This window comes from Watersipora subatra, chromosome 9 (genome assembly GCF_963576615.1).
Source record: "Watersipora subatra chromosome 9, tzWatSuba1.1, whole genome shotgun sequence".
NCBI classification, from domain to species: Eukaryota; Metazoa; Bryozoa; class Gymnolaemata; order Cheilostomatida; family Watersiporidae; genus Watersipora; species Watersipora subatra.
In genome coordinates, this window is record NC_088716.1 from 56,641,994 (window position 1) to 56,662,848 (window position 20,855).

Genomic DNA, 20,855 nt, shown 5'->3' on the forward strand with positions numbered 1-20,855 from the left:
TAAGAAGCATCGCAACTGCCACTCACCTACTGCTTTACCATCGCCACTCTACTTGTTAACTCTGCTAAAAAGAGGTGATGTCAAACAAGTCTGAAAATATTTGGGTAGACTCACAGATGAAAAGCATAAATACAAAAAGACTACCTGTGGTCGTTTCCTTCAGGGGTGAGGCAGCAGACGAAGTCATTTCCTGTTGACTTTCACATGCAGGAATGTTTTTAAGGAACTGACTCCCTCGATGAAATCGTATGTCGAACGTCTGGAGACAAGCAGTCCAATCTCGTGTACCACCAGACACATTCAGTCTTCTTTTTTCTGCAAATCAAAAATTCTTACTATTTGTAGCCAAAAATTATTAAATACAATAAAAAAATTTAAAAGTTGACAAATAAAATAAGATATAAATGCAACTAAGGTTGACAGCGAGTGAACAAAATGATTACCTCATTCTATTAAATTGTTTGTACTACACAAATAAAAAATAACAGGCACCTACTTGTAGAATAGAGTAAATCCAGAAGGTCTGTCGTTTTCTCAAGACCAGTGTGTAGTTTTCTCTCTTCTTTGCCGCCTTCAATAGTTTTTATGTCGACAGCTCTAAAAAAGGGCTGCTCGTCAACATGTGGCACTTGACATGTTGTATCTCCCGCGTTGTCTGCCACATCGCTCTCCGCAGCTGACTTTATCTGAGCATTTGTTCCATGACCTAATATGCACACAAAAAACAATATTTACATCAGTTATAGCACAGTCGATGTAGTCCGAATATTGTGAGAAGGGAAGAAATTACCTTGGCTGTAGTGCCTGTTATGGTAGGCGCAGTAAAAGCAGTAAGCAGTATGTGAACGAGAGGTTGTTCGAGTTGTCAGCTTGTTCATTTTAAGTTGGTTCACTCTGCAACTTTCAATATTTACATGTAACCATCGTCGGCTAAAACAACATCTGAAATCAATTGATTTACAATAGATAAAGCATAAATGAATTATGAGAAACATGGCTTGCAGATTAAACTTTCTGCGTACTATACTCACATTGCGTAGGATAGCCCTAAGCTATATAAAATGATTAGTTTAGTCACAGTAAAAATGGTATCTATTTTTGACCTCATGTAAAAATTATTTTATGTAACACCTGCATTCAAGTAAAAAGATTGCTTGAATAAACTACGTACAAACAATTTACTTCCAATTGATTTCTGTCAGTTTCTAATTACTTGTTATCTATTCGATTCCTCGGTAAGCTTGACATATGGAATTAGCAACATTATGTACAAGTAAATAAAAAATATTTAAATTTGATGCACTAAATTATATGATTAAAACTTTTGGTGTTGCTGGCTATCACACCTATTTTAGACAAGAAATCGATACGTACGTTTTCCAGAGGTGCCGATCAGGTTACGCAAGCAAACTCCATGCTGAAATCGAGCGGCCGGGATATAGATTAAGATTTATCGGCCACTAAAATAGGTTTACGAGGGTATGTATAGTCTACTCGAGCATGTATTAGACTTTTAAAGCTAAACATGTTAACTTTGTTGCTCGTTACAAGACTGCGAACTTCGGATGCTACTGACATATAGAAATGTAGCCCAAAAAGAGAAAATTTAAGTTTTTGAAATAGACGTCAATAAAGTATTATACCGAAATAATTATTCAATTTGGTTATGTCTATGAGGCATTTTTTCATCTGGAAAGTTCATTCGTTGCCACTGAAGCCTACAGTGTTAGTAGAGGCTGACTTTATTACTTAAGTGGACACATTGGACGACTAACACTAAGATTGAGTTAATGTAACGCAAGATGGTGCTACATTATTTAAATGGTAATTTAGGCAAACACAGCGGATATTTTTTAAGCAAAATCGTTTTTCAATAACGGGATTATAAAATGTCGAAAAAACTGGTATAATTGCATGTGGCGTACTGGTTGTGTGCTAGGTTGAATAACGATTTAATAATGGGATACGTATACTCCAATCTGTGACCAGTAAATAATTCATAGTGTGCAAAAACTAGCTCAGCAGCAACGAGTAGATATTTGAAGGCTAGACATTAGACTACCTATTTTAGCTATGCCTAGCCGAAGTTGGAAAGAAAGTTTTGTTTTACCGATATTGTGTACACTGGCTGATGTTTCAAGTTGTCGAGATATTAACCTTACGGCTTACTTAAGAGCTCACGGCACGATAATTATTTTAGTATTTATCAAACAGGAAGAACAAAGAATAAAACACATTTTTGTTGTTTATCATTGTTAATAGAAATATGGTTTGATATTATATTATTATAGTATACTCTTAGATAATGCATTTTTGTTAGTGATAATGCTAACATAGTGATGATAATACTACGTAGTTGTAGTCTTAGTAGTAATAGAAGCTGTGGTAATAGTAAATAGTTGTAATATTATTTGGCAGTAGTATTAGTAGTAGTATTAATACTAGCAATAGTACAGTAGTTTACTAGTAACCTGCATCATTCTATTAGTCCCACAAACTTTTGTGTTGCCTTTCAGTTCTCTGACATGTCTGTATGTTTTAACTTACTTTTCCAAAACATGCATTACTTTTTTGCATGCTTTTGATAAGTTGGTAGTACAAACGTCTGTCTGCTCTTGGAGGCTTTATAATCTAAGACTATTTTGCAACATCTGTACGTTGTTTCACAATTCAAATTTCAAATTCATGGTTAGAGACATATACAAGCCTCTTCAGCAATAATCTTACTTGCTTTACTAGTTCATGGAGGTTTATTGATTTTTTACATGCACCAAATTATGCACAAGGCTCTAGCTTGACAGCATTTTTAGTTCTCATTCTAAACATAATGTGAAGGATTTGTTTTTTTTAAATATGCTGCATCGGCTGAAACAATTTTGTTTGCATTAGTTTTCTCTAAAAAATGTCTGGCAACTTCACTGTGTCAAAAACATGCAGAGCAAGACTTTGGAATCATCTTTATGAGCTATACATTTTTGCTGCTGTTGGCACTCTTATAAAAAGTACCCATAGATTGAAGTTCATGCATGCTAGCATAGTGTAGTGATTGGGTAGGGCAGCTGGTGATTGCTGGTGCATACTGCTGAGCAGGCCTACCCAGAATGGGTGTGCTTTATAAGTTAGCTTGTGGTCAAGCTATATGAGAAAAAAGGTAGCGAGGCAAAACATTTGCATAAACTCGACAAATATCCTGCAAAGTGTTGGTGGGCGTATTACGCATGCATCTAAACTTTGCTGCTGCTAAAATTCTAATCGGGTTTTTGAAAGGAATAACTATTTGTCAGACAAGAAAAATCTAGATTTTGTTCTAACACTATTTAGCAGGCAATTACTTAAGCCTTAATCTAAAAGCTCTCCATAAACAAGCAGTTAGTAAAACAATAGTAAACTATTACAGTTATTTTATATAAAGTTAGGAGGAATTTTTCCAACTTTAAAACTACTTTTTTTGTTAGTGTTAAAAGTAGACATTGTGTAATTTCAACAGTGATAGTAATATTTTAGTGTTGTTTTAGTGCTGGCATTATATTCTTTTTATAAGTTTTATGATTTTATCAAAAAGTTAATTGGCAGACTAATTTGTAATTCAATTCTACATATTTAAGCAATTTTAAAAAGAAGCCCTCTGGCTATGATTTAACTCTCATCAAATTTAATATAGTGACTAATTGACTTCTGCTGAACTGAAGGTGATATGTCAGAATCCCTAAAATACATTTGTATTGTTTGTTGATGAAATGCCGAGATCCCTAGAATACATTTCATTGTGTTTAAACCTAAAAACTAAATACTTATTACGAGCGATTGTATCGCAAGATAATGCTGCATTGCTGAACGGATACGGTAGATTTGTTCATTATACAAAAACAGTTTAAAATGCATGTATGGTTTGTTTGATTGGTTTTAATTTGATTATTTTAGATAAATTATATGGATATCTAAAGTAGGGCTTGTTCTTGTTCCAACTAGTGCATTAGAGAAAGTATTGAAGCTTGCATATACTTGTTAGCTAGTTATTGTCACAGATTCGGTTATATTGTTTTTGGGTATAGTTAATGGTGAGAGCACATGTACCTATGAATGCAATTAGAAACAATAGGCATAAGCAAACGATTGCATAGCATAATAGCGACAGGTAATGTGTTCTGATACTATTGTGCTTATCTAGTTTGCCTGCGCAGCTTGTTTGCTGTTATGGCCGTGTGTGGTAGCATTGTTAGTAATGCATTCTTGAGGAACCGCGACCCTATCGGCTAACAAGTATTTAGTTTCCTGGAAATATGTTTAGGTATTTATTATTTACTACATATGGTAAAAAGTTTTTTGTTTCAATTGGAATAAAGCTTTTATATAACGTCAGCTAAAATAAGTAAAAGATCATAGTTCGCAGACTTCGATTCGGCTTCATAAAGTACACAAATTCTTTAACTGGATTGCATTAACAATTCTGTTATTATAGGCTTTTTTGACACTTTGTTGTTTCTGTACGAGGTCTAAAAACTTTGTCACTGCCATACCTTCTACACTTGTCACACCTGCCAAACCTGTCACACTTGCCAAACCTGTCACACCTGCCAAACCTGTCACACTTGCCAAACCTGTCACACCTGCCAAACTTGTCACACCTGCCAAACCTGTCACACTTGCCACTTAGGATACTCAATAATAAAGGAGCCTGGTTTGATTAGCAGGTAGCTGAATTCTAACAGATAATGATTGAACATGGGAGTTCGAAGTTGTACCCCTTGTGACGTTGACATTTTGTTCAAATGTAGTAGCAATTCTATCAGATATGACAACAGACCTCCTAACCCTGGTGAGTTTGAACTAAGTTTTGTCTGATTTATTATGAAAATATGGAGCAAATTAAATGGTATATTACAACGTGACACATCTATGCTCTGATAAATAAATGTGATACATCTATGTTCCAGCAAATAGACACTGTTGCTTGTCTTAGCTGTTAGAGTAAACTCAGTCAGACTCTGTCAGTGAACACTTGATAGAAAGTTCTCTTTGTGGTTTGATTTTTTGTGGTATAAACAGTGGCTACTGTCTAGCTTCGATACCGCCTAGATGTCAGGGTTGGAAAAAACCACGGTTTTTATGAAAAATCTGTGGTTTTTTTTCATAAAGAACCATGAAAAAAATGTTGAACATAAAAAAAAATTTTTTTTATAAAAAAACCAGGTTTTTATGGTTTAAACCGGTTTTCATGGTTTAAACCGGTTTTTATGGTTTAAACCGGTTTTTATAATTTTACCAAGGTTTTTGCAATTTTAAGTCTAATTAACATCCTTTACTATAACTGCATGATTGAGTATTGAACATACATATGTGGAATCATCTGTTAAAGATGGTACTATGGGAGTTTTTATGGGAAAAAAGAGAGAAACTGTATGGAAATTTAAGAATGAATCTTAAATCAAACATGATCGATGAAATACAGAGCAGAAATCTTATCACATAAAGTGAATATTTCACATACAGCTCTATGTATAAGTAGGAACTTTAATCCCAGTGATTAGTCGTGTGGTAGTGTAGAGCATAGCATAATGCAGATGCATTGCTAGTGTATGGAGCAGTGGCAGACGACTCAATTTCTATCACCTGAATATTAGCATCAATGTCTAAATTGGTGTTTTCAACTTGACATTTTGCTATGTGAGCTTTAAGCCTATCTGTGTGACCTCGCGTTACGACAGCACACCTATTACATTTTACCTCAAAACCTTTGCCTTTCAAAGCTTTTCAAAACACAACAAACTTGATAAACTGAATTATAACAATCCAACCACTTTGGCTTGTGCCCAACAAATGAAACATTAGTTTGCAAACTTAAAGCTTTTGCCCAAAAGGATTTTATTGTTTTAATTTCTAATTATAAGTAATCCTGTCTCACTGGCCAGACTTGAGAAAGTATTTATTCATTATTAGAGACGATGATTGGATTAGTATATTTCACGTGGTTTTTATATTTCATCAGTAAAGAGATCATCATATCACTTGATAAAACCAATTGAAAATGAAATTCACTACTTCATTGTTGTGCTAGGATATCATGTAGTTGCAACTTGAGCTCTACCATCACTTTACTACTGTGTCCTAAATAAACTTCCACAGCTGATAATTACATATAATTGCATTTCTACCACACATGAACCACTAGGAGCTTAAAATATTATGTTTTTCACAAAAAATAATGAAAAACCATAAAAACCGGGTTTTTTTGGGCTGGTTTAAACCAAGCCAACCCTGCTAGATGTCACTTATTATTTCCCCAGAATATGCTGCCTTTTGGTACAGCGTACATCCGTCAGCTGTACCAACCCATGAATGTTCACTTTGGTTTTTCGCTAGTATCTTTTCTGAGCAGCAAGTCTCGTAGCTACCAACAACTATGACTCTATGACTCATCGAGCCTTATACTTTAACTTTAATTACACAGTAATTTTAGTTGATTTCAGTGAGAGGTTGTCGGCTCAGTTACTTATGATGTTATTTTTAGTAAGCAAAAACTCTCTTCAGTGAAATAGCTACTAATCTGCTATAAACTGTAATGTTATTTTATCATTAAAAAAATTGTGTGACCAATATAGAATAGACATGTCATTTTCCGAAAGTTTGAAAAATTTAGAAATGCCTTCTTTCTATATATATATATTTCTCGAAGTTTGTGGGTATGTGTGTAGTTCCAGCTATAGCTATTAAAATCATGGAATAAAGAATCCGTAACACAGAAGATTCGATCTCAGACCCTCCGGTTCACCAGCCGGACGGACTGCCTTACTAATTCAGCCTCACAAGCTTGATAGATTCCTAGGTGATATATGTCGGTATATGGGAGCAAATACACAACGGCTTTCAGTTACTACACAGGGTGATGGCATAACGTCACAAGAAACTGATAGCTCTTATTAGTAAGCTTACTCAAATTATCCATTGGCATTGTGCCAGGCTAATAGCAAGTAGCAGGCAACTCTCATTACCTCTCATTGTTCATAAGCTGATTTTTAATACCCGAGCAAAAAATTTTTGGTAAACTTTATTGCTGAGGTCAATGCTTTTACAGGACACAAAAGCTCAGTGAAACTAAAACCTTATTCAGAGGCATGCAGCTACCTGCAGTACAAAGTGCCTCTTACCAAACAACATCCTTATTTCTGTGCACAGATTGGTCTCATGTGTGAGTTGTCTTCTCCATATTTATGCTTCCAACTGTTGCATACTTTCTCCCATTCCATTATGTTTTTATTATCTTTTACTTCACTCCTCAATTTTTTCTCATTCTTCATTCTCTTTTTCTCACTAGTCTACTTAGTGCTCTCATATGTTTGTCACAACTGCATTGAGTAGGCTGCCATTTTCTAACTATACTGCCTTCCATTTTTGTATGGGATGATCTGCAAATGACTACTTTCTTGTCTATCAGAAGACTGTATCTATGTTGGCTCATAAGCAGTAGAGAATATATGTATATATCACATTGACATCTACATGTAGTAAAATCTTTTTAGCAACTTCTAGCAAGGTTACCATTGGCATAGCTGGTGACCATTTGCGAGAAGACACTCATCTTGGCTGTCATAACAACACTATCGGCTACCATAGCGATAGTGGTGTTGTGATGAGTAGTCACTGCTGCAGATCTCAAACAAAGCCACCAAAGTACACTGTAGGTGGGTGTCCATTAACAATCGGTTTTGTGCCGGCTGTTTGAGGTTTCACTTATTCAATGATGTATATGTAGAAGATATATTTTGGAGGATTTTCCTAATCTGTAGGAGACACTGAGCCCGTGTTGGTTTGTGATGCTCTTGAGATGTCGTTGATGCTTGAGATCATATCACGGTTTCCCTTAGATGATTATATTATGGTATTATTATATTATTACGTTACTATTACTATAATTTAGATGATTATACTATAATTCAAGTTGCGGAACTAAAGTATATACCTCGCGGACTTTTCATCTTTCTGCAGGAGATGTAGTCGGCATTTTGGTAACTGAGTTTTATGCAGAGAAATCTTGCATCATGGTCCTGAAGAACGGACATCCTGTCTGCACCAAGTACCACTACGAAAGAGACCACTCGCAGTACTTCCCGACCATAACTTTAGAGTATGGCCCTGTGGACATGGTCGTCTGTTGGCAGACTTCTATATCTCACATTCCTTCCTTCCTGCATGTAAGCACGCTCCCAATCACTTGTTTCCAATGTTTATGTTTTATCTCTTGCCAGGTTTGTATGTAAGCTTTTAACTAATCACATCTTATTTCTTGTTATTCTGCTGTTTATCATCACTATGCACCATTTTCCTTAACATAAGCATCACGTACCATTAGGGTATTGTTAGTATTATTATATTATTACTATCATGCACCATTAGATATGCTACAGTATAAAACATAAGTGTACCTCATTCCTTAATCTTTCACAAATTTTTCACATAAATAACGCATGATTTGTTGTAGATTTACCTGTAGTTCTCCATTCCGACCAAGTCTGTGTGCCACATTATATCCCTAAGATAATTTCACACATGTTACATGTATGTTATGAGCCGCACTTCACAGTTCTGTTCAATTGTAAGGATGGTAAACATTTCTTCTTTAAAGAAAACTTGCTATAAGCAAATGAGTTGATCAACTGGTTGTTTTATTGTAATGCTAGCAGTAAGCCTGGAAAAGCCCAATATTACTTTCATTTTATCAGATAGCCTGCGTGTGGTTGCTTATGAGGCGGCAGTCTCAGGAGCCAGATGGAGTTTTGAAACTAAGTATTTGCGGTAATTCAGCAGAAGGCACGGATCATACACGAATCATAAACTTGTGTAATCCTACACTTATCCGTACGGACTAACAGACACACGGACACGCGCATACAAAGTGTTATTTGTTAATATAGGCGATAATGTCTGGGCAGTGAGTAGCCGCTTATTAGTAAAGTTGAGCTTTACACATTTGCAACCACCTCTTGCTGTTTGTGCAGTATATTAGTTTGAGGTTTTTTATGCTTGATATAAGAATATACAATCAAGCCATGTATTGGTTGCAGACAAGTCCATCTGATTGGTTAGTTATGGCTGGTTTCTCTTTGGAGTCGCATACTCAGACATTCTGTAAAAAAGACGTTAAAGCTGGTAAGAGTGTGAGGGACAAGCTCTGTCTCGCCTCCATACAAGGACCTCAACCATTAACTCCAGGTCTGGCAGCGTGTTTGAAAGATTATTTTTAAAACATACCTTTTTGCATATCTCAGCTTTCATAAAAATCATGCTTGTTCATGTACCATGACAAAATTTTGTACAATTCTTTGATAGGCCTGGTTCTGCTGTCTATAGTTGCTGTAGTGTAGGCGGGAGGTTCAAAGGGTGGGACGTTGCTAATTATTGTTGTTGTTTGAGGAGTTCATATCATCTGAGAAGACAAATCTTAGGAAATATAAAGATTTGAAAAGTTTGTAGGAATATACTGTACTTTATTGCCTATAATATTATTGGCAGATATACATATCACAAACTGACAACTACTCTGCAACTACCTCGCTCTAGTTCAGCTCAGAAAGATCAGTGTAAAACAATAAGGCCTATCATTCTTTTACCAGAATCGTATATTGTCTATCTTGTCTTACGCTGCTTCAAGCTGACATCCCTTTGGGTCAAAAACTAATTAAGAAAAATTGGAACAATTTCAAAAATTATGCTTAGGATTATGCTACCGGATATGAACAGTTATGACCAGCGTCTAAATATCCTGAATGCTGAGGAGCTAAATGCGTTTTTAGATATTTGCTGTTTGAAATACTCAAATCGTATCTCCAATCCGCACTATCTATAACATTCCTACTTCTTCATAAAAACCCACTACACCTTTTACCAGACACCAACACTTTACCAATTTACATTATATAACAGAGTTATGCGAAAAGAGCTATTTTTCTGTACACATGCTTCACTTTAGTATTTGTCTCCATTTCATGGTCTGATTTACTGTTAACAACGGTGTAAATAAACTTAATTTCTAGCTATAAACAACTATTTTGAAAAAAAAAATTTCTGCGTAGATATAGTTTTGCTGTGTCATCACAAATTAGTTGAATTATTGGTGATTGCTATTATATAAAGTCTCACTGTGAAATACTAACAGTTTTGTTACAAGCGACTCACGCATCTGGTTATGGCTTACATTGTATATAGAATTTGAGTTCTTTTCTTATTTACTTGCAGAGAGGAGCTATTATGAGGTAGAGCTCACGGAGGCTTCGCTGAATAGTCATTCCCCTAGTCTTATTATTTGTCTTGTTTCGTGTGGAGCTCATTTATCAGCTTCTTCCTCCTCTCTCTACCACGAAGTACTTAAATTTGCTATCAACACGCAAGGCATGTTCTAGTAGTGACTATAGTGTCAGTAACTGGTGGTGATTGTGATAGCACTAGTGCTAGCTTGACTAGATATTGTTAGATAGAGTATGTATCTTTCTTCTATGTTTAAATTCGGCTAATATTGTACTTAGAGCCAGAGCTGAGTGAAATGCTGTATCATGGTTGGTTCAAGAGTTGTTAGTAATCTCTTTATTAACTGCAACATTTATAGTTTTAGTTTTAAACTGATTCTTTGTCATTTAAGACAGCATATTTTAATTAAGAGCAGTTTGCGTTGATTTGTTCTATATTGTGTCTTCTTTCAGCATTGCACTCCCACAGTTCACTTACTCTTCCTTCTATTTCATATTTTTATATAAAAATAAAAATACTGTATATAAAATACATAAATTTTTGATATTATTAAAACAAACATAATTAAAATAATATAATTTTATATAGAATATAAATATATTTTTTATTTTCAAATATACAATAAAATGTATTTTGTATTTAAAAAATATGAAATAAAATTTTCATTTCATTTTATATTTTTTCTGTCTCTTCATTTGTTGTTGCTTATCGTCTGAGTCTAAAGTTGACCTGAACCTTTTTTACTGTCATGAATGTTGCCACTTTTTATTTTAGTGGTTCAAGCTGGTGATAGATTTGGATGGGGCGTACAGTACCCTCCTCCTATCATCGATGGTGGAGTTGTAAAACAGCCTATACTATGTTGTGTGGCTCTCAACGGTGCATTTCAGACTAGTGTTTGCTACTTGGAACCTGAGGGCGGTTACTATCCCTTTGTAGCTTTTACTCCACAAGGTAAAGCATTTGCCATTGTTTCTTACATTGTATACACACATTTTAAGGGTAGCAATCAGTACCAGACTAATAAAAATTTATATTTTTAAGATTTCCGGTTACGAATTAATAGCTCAGCAAAACAGCTACCCTTTCCTCTCCAATCAGCACAGGCGGATGAGCATGTTTCTGTGTTAAGACAACTCCTTACAATGGAAAGAGAAAACAGAGGTAGTTATCCTACTCGATTTTTTTAGTTTCTTTCTCGTTTCTTAACTCGCTGCTCCTTTCACCTTGGATAATTTTTTTAATTCACTTAAATTTAATTTACTCAATTACACTGCTTGAACACTGTTCATGATTTGTCATCTCAACTTTTAAGCACAACTCAAGTTGAGATGATTGTCTTGAAAAAAATTTTGTCTGTGTTCATTATACGTTTGCATAGACTATAACAGACAAGCTTTAAATAGCCTCTAACCAAATATTTGTTTGAATGACATTTTAGAGCTAAATTCAACCGACTTGGCATACTCAAGCGATTTGGATGTCGATATCCAGTTAGATCATGTCACAGTTTCTCTTCAAGAGGATACTGTAGGTGTTCACACTCTCCAGTATCTTGGACACCCATTGACAAAGGAAAGGCCTGTCTTCCAAGTAAACATCACTAAACTCAGTAAGGAGTTGTGTTCTCTCATCTTTATTGGTAACTTTAGAAGTAAAAAAATTTGTTTATGCTTTAAATTCTTGCACTTGATTAAAGTAGACAACTCAACACACACTAAAGTAGACAACTCGACACATACACTAAAGTAGACAACTCGACATACACTAAAGTAGACAACTCGACACACACACTAAAGTAGACAACTCAACACACACTAAAGTAGACAACTCGTTACATACACTAAAGTAGACAACTCGACACATACACTAAAGTAGACAACTCGACACATACACTAAAGTAGACAACTCAACACACACTAAAGTAGACAACTCAACACACACTAAAGTAGACAACTCGTTACATACACTAAAGTAGACAACTCGACACACACACTAAAGTAGACAACTCGACACACACTAAAGTAGACAACTCGTTACATACACTAAAGTAGACAACTCGACACATACACTAAAGTAGACAACTCGACACATACACTAAAGTAGACAACTCGACACACACACTAAAGTAGACAACTCGACACATACACTAAAGTAGACAACTCGACACATACACTAAAGTAGACAACTCGACACATACACTAAAGTAGACAACTCGACACATACACTAAAGTAGACAACTCGACACATACAGTAAAGTAGACAACTCGACACACACTAAAGTAGACAACTCGTTACATACACTAAAGTAGACAACTCGACACATACACTAAAGTAGACAACTCGACACATACACTAAAGTAGACAACTCGACACACACACTAAAGTAGACAACTCGACACATACACTAAAGTAGACAACTCGACACATACACTAAAGTAGACAACTCGACACATACTATAAAGTAGACAACTCGACACATACACTAAAGTAGACAACTCGACACACACACTAAAGTAGACAACTCGACACATACACTAAAGTAGACAACTCGACACATACACTAAAGTAGACAACTCGACACATACACTAAAGTAGACAACTCGACACATACACTAAAGTAGACAACTCGACACACACTAAAGTAGACAACTCGTTACATACACTAAAGTAGGCAACTCAACACATACACTAAAGTAGACAACTCAACACACACTAAAGTAGACAACTCGTTACATACACTAAAGTAGACAACTCGACACATACACTAAAGTAGACAACTCGACACATACACTAAAGTAGACAACTCGACACACACACTAAAGTAGACAACTCGACACATACACTAAAGTAGACAACTCGACACACACTAAAGTAGACAACTCGACACATACACTAAAGTAGACAACTCGACACATACACTAAAGTAGACAACTCGACACAAACACTAAAGTAGACAACTCAACACATACACTAAAGTAGACAACTCGACACATACACTAAAGTAGACAACTCGTTACATACACTAAAGTAGACAACTCGACACATACACTAAAGTAGACAACTCGTTACATACACTAAAGTAGACAACCCGGCACATACACTAAAGTAGACAACTCGTTACATACACTAAAGTAGGCAACTCAACACATACACTAAAGTAGACAACTCAACACACACTAAAGTAGACAACTCGTTACATACACTAAAGTAGACAACTCAACACATACACTAAAGTAGACAACTCAACACACACTAAAGTAGACAACTCGTTACATACACTAAAGTAGACAACTCGACACATACACTAAAGTAGACAACTCGACACACACACTAAAGTAGACAACTCGACATATACACTAAAGTAGACAAGTCGACACATACACTAAAGTAGACAACTCGACACACACACTAAAGTAGACAACTCAACACACACTAAAGTAGACAACTCGTTACATACACTAAAGTAGACAACTCGACACATACACTAAAGTAGACAACTCGACACATACACTAAAGTAGACAACTCAACACATACACTAAAGTAGACAACTCGTTACATACACTAAAGTAGACAACTCGACACATACACTAAAGTAGACAACTCGTTACATACACTAAAGTAGACAACTCGACACATACACTAAAGTAGACAACCCGGCACATACACTAAAGTAGACAACTCGTTACATACACTAAAGTAGACAACTCAACACATACACTAAAGTAGACAACTCAACACACACTAAAGTAGACAACTCGTTACATACACTAAAGTAGACAACTCAACACATACACTAAAGTAGACAACTCAACACACACTAAAGTAGACAACTCGTTACATACACTAAAGTAGACAACTCGACACATACACTAAAGTAGACAACTCGACACACACACTAAAGTAGACAACTCGACATATACACTAAAGTAGACAAGTCGACACATACACTAAAGTAGACAACTCGACACACACACTAAAGTAGACAACTCAACACACACTAAAGTAGACAACTCGTTACATACACTAAAGTAGACAACTCGACACATACACTAAAGTAGACAACTCGACACATACACTAAAGTAGACAACTCAACACATACACTAAAGTAGACAACTCGACACATACACTAAAGTAGACAACTCGACACATACACTAAAGTAGACAACTCGACACATACACTAAAGTAGACAACTCGACACATACACTAAAGTAGACAACTCGACACATATACTAAAGTAGACAACTCGACACATACACTAAAGTAGACAACTCGACACATACACTAAAGTAGACAACTCGACACATACACTAAAGTAGACAACTCGACATATACACTAAAGTAGACAACTCGACACATATACTAAAGTAGACAACTCGACACATACACTAAAGTAGACAACTCGACACACACACTAAAGTAGACAACTCGACACATACACTAAAGTAGACAACTCGACACACACTAAGGTAGACAACTCGACACATACACTAAAGTAGACAACTCGACACATACACTAAAGTAGACAACTCGACACATAGACTAAAGTAGACAACTCGACACATATACTAAAGTAGACAACTCGACACATACACTAAAGTAGACAACTCGACACATACACTAAAGTAGACAACTCGACACATACACTAAAGTAGACAACTCGACATATACACTAAAGTAGACAACTCGACACATACACTAAAGTAAACAACTCGACATATACACTAAAGTAGGCAACTCGACACATACACTAAAGTAGACAACTCGACACATACACTAAAGTAGACAACCCGACACAAACACTAAAGTAGACAACTCGACACAAACACTAAAGTAGACAACTGGACACAAACACTAAAGTAGACAACTCGACACACACACTAAAGTAGACAACTGGACACATACACTAAAGTAGACAACTCGACACATACACTAAAGTAGACAACTTGACACATACACTAAAGTAGACAATTCAACACATACTAAAGGGGACAACTCGACACATACACTAAAGTAGACAACTCAACACATACTAAAGGGGACAACTCGACACACACACTAAAGTAGACAACTCGACACATACACTAAAGTAGACAACTCGACACATACACTAAAGTAGACAATTCAACACATACTAAAGGGGACAACTCGACACATACACTAAAGTAGACAACTCAACACACACTAAAGTAGACAACTCGTTACATACACTAAAGTAGACAACTCGACACATACACTAAAGTAGACAACTCGACACACACACTAAAGTAGACAACTCGACATATACACTAAAGTAGACAAGTCGACACATACACTAAAGTAGACAACTCGACACACACACTAAAGTAGACAACTCAACACACACTAAAGTAGACAACTCGTTACATACACTAAAGTAGACAACTCGACACATACACTAAAGTAGACAACTCGACACATACACTAAAGTAGACAACTCAACACATACACTAAAGTAGACAACTCGACACATACACTAAAGTAGACAACTCGACACATACACTAAAGTAGACAACTCGACACATACACTAAAGTAGACAACTCGACACATACACTAAAGTAGACAACTCGACACATATACTAAAGTAGACAACTCGACACATACACTAAAGTAGACAACTCGACACATACACTAAAGTAGACAACTCGACACATACACTAAAGTAGACAACTCGACATATACACTAAAGTAGACAACTCGACACATATACTAAAGTAGACAACTCGACACATACACTAAAGTAGACAACTCGACACACACACTAAAGTAGACAACTCGACACATACACTAAAGTAGACAACTCGACACACACTAAGGTAGACAACTCGACACATACACTAAAGTAGACAACTCGACACATACACTAAAGTAGACAACTCGACACATAGACTAAAGTAGACAACTCGACACATATACTAAAGTAGACAACTCGACACATACACTAAAGTAGACAACTCGACACATACACTAAAGTAGACAACTCGACACATACACTAAAGTAGACAACTCGACATATACACTAAAGTAGACAACTCGACACATACACTAAAGTAAACAACTCGACATATACACTAAAGTAGGCAACTCGACACATACACTAAAGTAGACAACTCGACACATACACTAAAGTAGACAACCCGACACAAACACTAAAGTAGACAACTCGACACAAACACTAAAGTAGACAACTGGACACAAACACTAAAGTAGACAACTCGACACACACACTAAAGTAGACAACTGGACACATACACTAAAGTAGACAACTCGTTACATACACTAAAGTAGACAACTCGACACATACACTAAAGTAGACAACTCGACACACACACTAAAGTAGACAACTCGACATATACACTAAAGTAGACAAGTCGACACATACACTAAAGTAGACAACTCGACACATATACTAAAGTAGACAACTCGACACATACACTAAAGTAGACAACTCGACACATACACTAAAGTAGACAACTCGACACATACACTAAAGTAGACAACTCGACATATACACTAAAGTAGACAACTCGACACATATACTAAAGTAGACAACTCGACACATACACTAAAGTAGACAACTCGACACACACACTAAAGTAGACAACTCGACACATACACTAAAGTAGACAACTCGACACACACTAAGGTAGACAACTCGACACATACACTAAAGTAGACAACTCGACACATACACTAAAGTAGACAACTCGACACATAGACTAAAGTAGACAACTCGACACATATACTAAAGTAGACAACTCGACACATACACTAAAGTAGACAACTCGACACATACACTAAAGTAGACAACTCGACACATACACTAAAGTAGACAACTCGACATATACACTAAAGTAGACAACTCGACACATACACTAAAGTAAACAACTCGACATATACACTAAAGTAGGCAACTCGACACATACACTAAAGTAGACAACTCGACACATACACTAAAGTAGACAACCCGACACAAACACTAAAGTAGACAACTCGACACAAACACTAAAGTAGACAACTGGACACAAACACTAAAGTAGACAACTCGACACACACACTAAAGTAGACAACTGGACACATACACTAAAGTAGACAACTCGACACACACACTAAAGTAGACAACTGGACACATACACTAAAGTAGACAACTCGACACATACACTAAAGTAGACAACTTGACACATACACTAAAGTAGACAATTCAACACATACTAAAGGGGACAACTCGACACATACACTAAAGTAGACAACTCAACACATACTAAAGGGGACAACTCGACACACACACTAAAGTAGACAACTCGGCACATACACTGCAGTAGACAACCCAACACAAACACTAAAGTAGACAACTCGACACAAACACTAAAGTAGACAACTCGACACATACACTAAAGTAGACAACTGGACACAAACACTAAAGTAGACAACTCGACACACACACTAAAGTAGACAACTGGACACATACACTAAAGTAGATAACTCGACACATACATGTAGGTTAGACGCACAAGTGATCGCTGGCGGATGCTTGTTTGTCTTTTGCACTCATGTTAGCTGCTATGCTTCGACGGGTTTTATTTCATTGTAATTGAACAGAATGCAATTTTAGTCAATTTGAAACAGTTTGTCTTTGCTAGGGCATTTAGCTTTAAAGTCATTATTGTGTACCCGGGCTGCGATTGCGCCATTGTCACCAAATTTTGTTTTAACCAGAATATACTTACAGAAAGTGTTTGATGTTCTTTAGTTGCTATTTGGTTTCATTTTTCTTTTATTCACTTTATTTTTACCGCTCGTTGTAGCTGAAGATGCAGTGCTTTGTGTTGGAGTTGCGAGCAAGTTCACTTCAAGCAATAAATATCCTGGTAGAGAATTATCGTCTCTCGGCTATCACTCGAGAGATGGAAAGATTCTTTACGATGGAAGATCACAGGCAAACACACAAGGTCACAGGTTTACGGAAGGTACTCGAAGAAGCCATGTAATGCAAGCGAGTATTGCGACGAACTACTAGTTTATAAGCATTGTGTCGTCTTTGCTTTGCCACAATGAGTGTAATAGAAGCTTGTTTTGTCAGGTGACCAGGTGATGATTGAACTTTGCCCTCTCTCCAAATCAGCTAAAACTATTATGGTGAGGGTGTGGAAAAATGAGCTTCCGGTTGCGCTTCGATACCTGGACATAAGAAGTCAGTCACACCTTTATCCCACAGTCTCTCTCTATACCAGCGGCTCAACAATTTCCTGTGAGGTTATAACTCCTAACATGATAGAGCAACTCCCAACCTACTTTGTAAGTATTCATTGGTTGCAGGTGTAAGACAGTTCATTAGTTTTAGAAGACTGTCTTATGTATAATGTAATGATGTTTTATAAGAATAATGTAGAATTACTCCATCTCTCCGATCAATATAATGTTTGTGAGAATGGCATGCATGTTTGACTCCTGTATTTCCCTTCCTTTTTTTCTCTCATGCTTTTTCTCTTTCCTTTTCTCGCTTCTTTTTGGTTGCTCTCTTTCTCTCTGTCTATCGTTCTCTGTTTCTTTCCTTTATTTCTTCCCTTTTTCCTTCTTTCTCTCTTTTTTTCTTTCTTTTCTTTCTTACTTTTTCTCTGTTTGCCCCTAGAGTTGGAGTTGTTTCTCCTCTTTGTTTTTTCTTTCTCTTGCTTTCTTTTACTCTCTGTTATCTTTTTGCTTTATAATTCAGGTAAACAACCCAGAATATTGGTGTCTGCCTTCTAACGCCCATGTCCTGGCTGACTCAACTGATGTCATTCTCTCAAATCAAGCCATTACAGGCAACTGTATAGTCTGTCCAGTGCCTATGTCTCGAGGTATGCACCACTTTGAAGTGAGAGTCTTGGAAGAGCCAACTGACGATGGAGTTGTGCCCCCTATGATAGCACTCACTACAGCTTCCCCGTATGATCCTCCTAGAGAAAGCAATTTTCAGTTAGACCTTCTTAGATTTTGGCCTCGCAATGAGGGTGAGTCCCATTTTTCTGTAAGATATAATGGTCCCTGTTTCATAGCAAGCCTTGAATTAGTTTATGGTTATTAGTGTGCAGCCACAGTATCAATCTAATTTGTATAATCTCTTCAGATAATTCAGTTTGATTCTGATAAACTCATGTACTTCACAGGAAATGTTGAGATGTGATTGTTGGATTCACAACAGACTTCTGTAAAACATTGTGCTTTGAGACCTCTTATTTCTATTATATAACGAAGTATTTTTTAGGTTTTATTCACACGGACTGTAAGTAGCCTTTATCCAAAGATAGTGAGCCATGACCAATATTCTGCACAGAGCCATTTTCCTGCCACCTATATGTTATGCTTGAACACTTTGAAGCACCACCATTTGCCTTTCGCTCTGATTGGTCAACTTTAGTTCGCTCTCTTCTATGTTAATATTTTGATAGATCGTTCTATGATCGATAGTTGGTGATATGTTGCAGCCGCTACACTCATCCAGAAAGATGATACGATGGGTTGGGGTGTGATATTCCCTAATGAGGAACTCTCCGATATAGAAGAGCAGATTGTTGTGTGCTACCTAACAATCAACAGAGACGTGATACTGACTCGTGCTCTCATACAGCCAGCAGGCGGACTGCATGCTACCGTAGTTTTGCCTTACGGCTGTAAGTACTCGTTACAAAGATACTCTTTTGAGTTTTTTCTATGTTTTGTTTTTACCTTTATTTTGTTTTGTATATACCTTTGCTGTCCTTTTTTACATACACTCCTTCGCTATTCCTCTCTTACCCCCAGGGCACCTCCTTCTTCATTTCTGACCAGACTGCACAAATATTCGTCATTTGTTTTAGGTGAGAGAGTGAGGTTAGAGTTTGAAGCTCTCACTATTCACTCACACCCCTTCACTAAACACAACGTAAGCCAACTTTATAGCCAAGCTCAGCAGATCATAAAGGATGAGAACAATGCTGTAGCCTTAGGTTAGTAATTTCACCGAAGCCTTTATTGAATGATGGTTACATTAGTTTCTGTAGCCTTAAACATTGAGAGAGTTACTTACCAGCTCTTTCGTATTTGTTTTACTGAATAAGCCTACAATTTTAGGAGTTGACTTACCATTTGAGCACAAGAGGCTACAAGACTTTTATAAACCACTGCCAGCTGAAGGGAATGGGGACATGACTCCGCATAGACTAGGTGATACTGACCATATCGGAGTTCATGCAGCCGATCATATAGTCATAGGGAAGTCCAAGTCTAAAGCATGCACCATTCTATGATCATAGTTTTTTATGATATCAAGGGTTGTCTTCTCCTGCTGCACTGTAATTGTTTTTTCTCTAAAATAATTATGTTAGAGGCTTTATGATATCTCATTGTTATCATATGGATCTAGAAATACTCGTCTAGTTATGGACTGCTCTTTCCTTAATGCTGTAAAGTTTTATTTTTCTTATATATATATTCAATAATCTTCTAATATTTCCTCTGCTCGTAGCGTCATCTTACAGACAACTTAATACCTCAGATGTTTTCAATCTCCTGTATATTGTTTAATCATTTCTTATATTCTTGTGCATAACCTGTATATTGTCTATTCTAATACTTG

General features: G+C 36.5%; 1 protein-coding gene across 1 annotated transcript; it reads left to right on the plus strand.

The window, feature by feature from the left end:
* The first annotated feature begins 1,768 nt into the window (after nt 1-1,768).
* On the plus strand, nt 1,769-20,732 carry LOC137404316 (uncharacterized). The gene is made up of 17 exons (XM_068090505.1): nt 1,769-1,824; nt 4,689-4,816; nt 7,073-7,186; nt 7,518-7,679; nt 7,984-8,189; nt 9,060-9,207; nt 10,231-10,383; nt 11,014-11,193; nt 11,284-11,403; nt 11,681-11,851; nt 18,067-18,228; nt 18,342-18,556; nt 18,972-19,251; nt 19,506-19,523; nt 19,726-19,911; nt 20,098-20,226; nt 20,351-20,732. Exons 2-17 carry the CDS (start codon nt 4,723-4,725, stop codon nt 20,524-20,526), a joined length of 2,514 nt encoding a protein of 837 aa, XP_067946606.1. The 5' UTR covers nt 1,769-1,824; nt 4,689-4,722; the 3' UTR covers nt 20,527-20,732.
* The last annotated feature ends 123 nt before the right edge of the window (nt 20,733-20,855 follow it).

Bases quoted from the DNA above. Each gene is read 5' to 3' on its own strand.
- LOC137404316 (XM_068090505.1), top strand. From the start codon at position 4,723: ATGGGAGTTCGAAGTTGTACCCCTTGTGACGTTGACATTTTGTTCAAA. The intron at 11,194-11,283 runs GTAAAGCATTTG...TATATTTTTAAG, and splicing joins TGTAGCTTTTACTCCACAAG to ATTTCCGGTTACGAATTAAT. The intron at 20,227-20,350 runs GTTAGTAATTTC...CTACAATTTTAG, and splicing joins GAACAATGCTGTAGCCTTAG to GAGTTGACTTACCATTTGAG.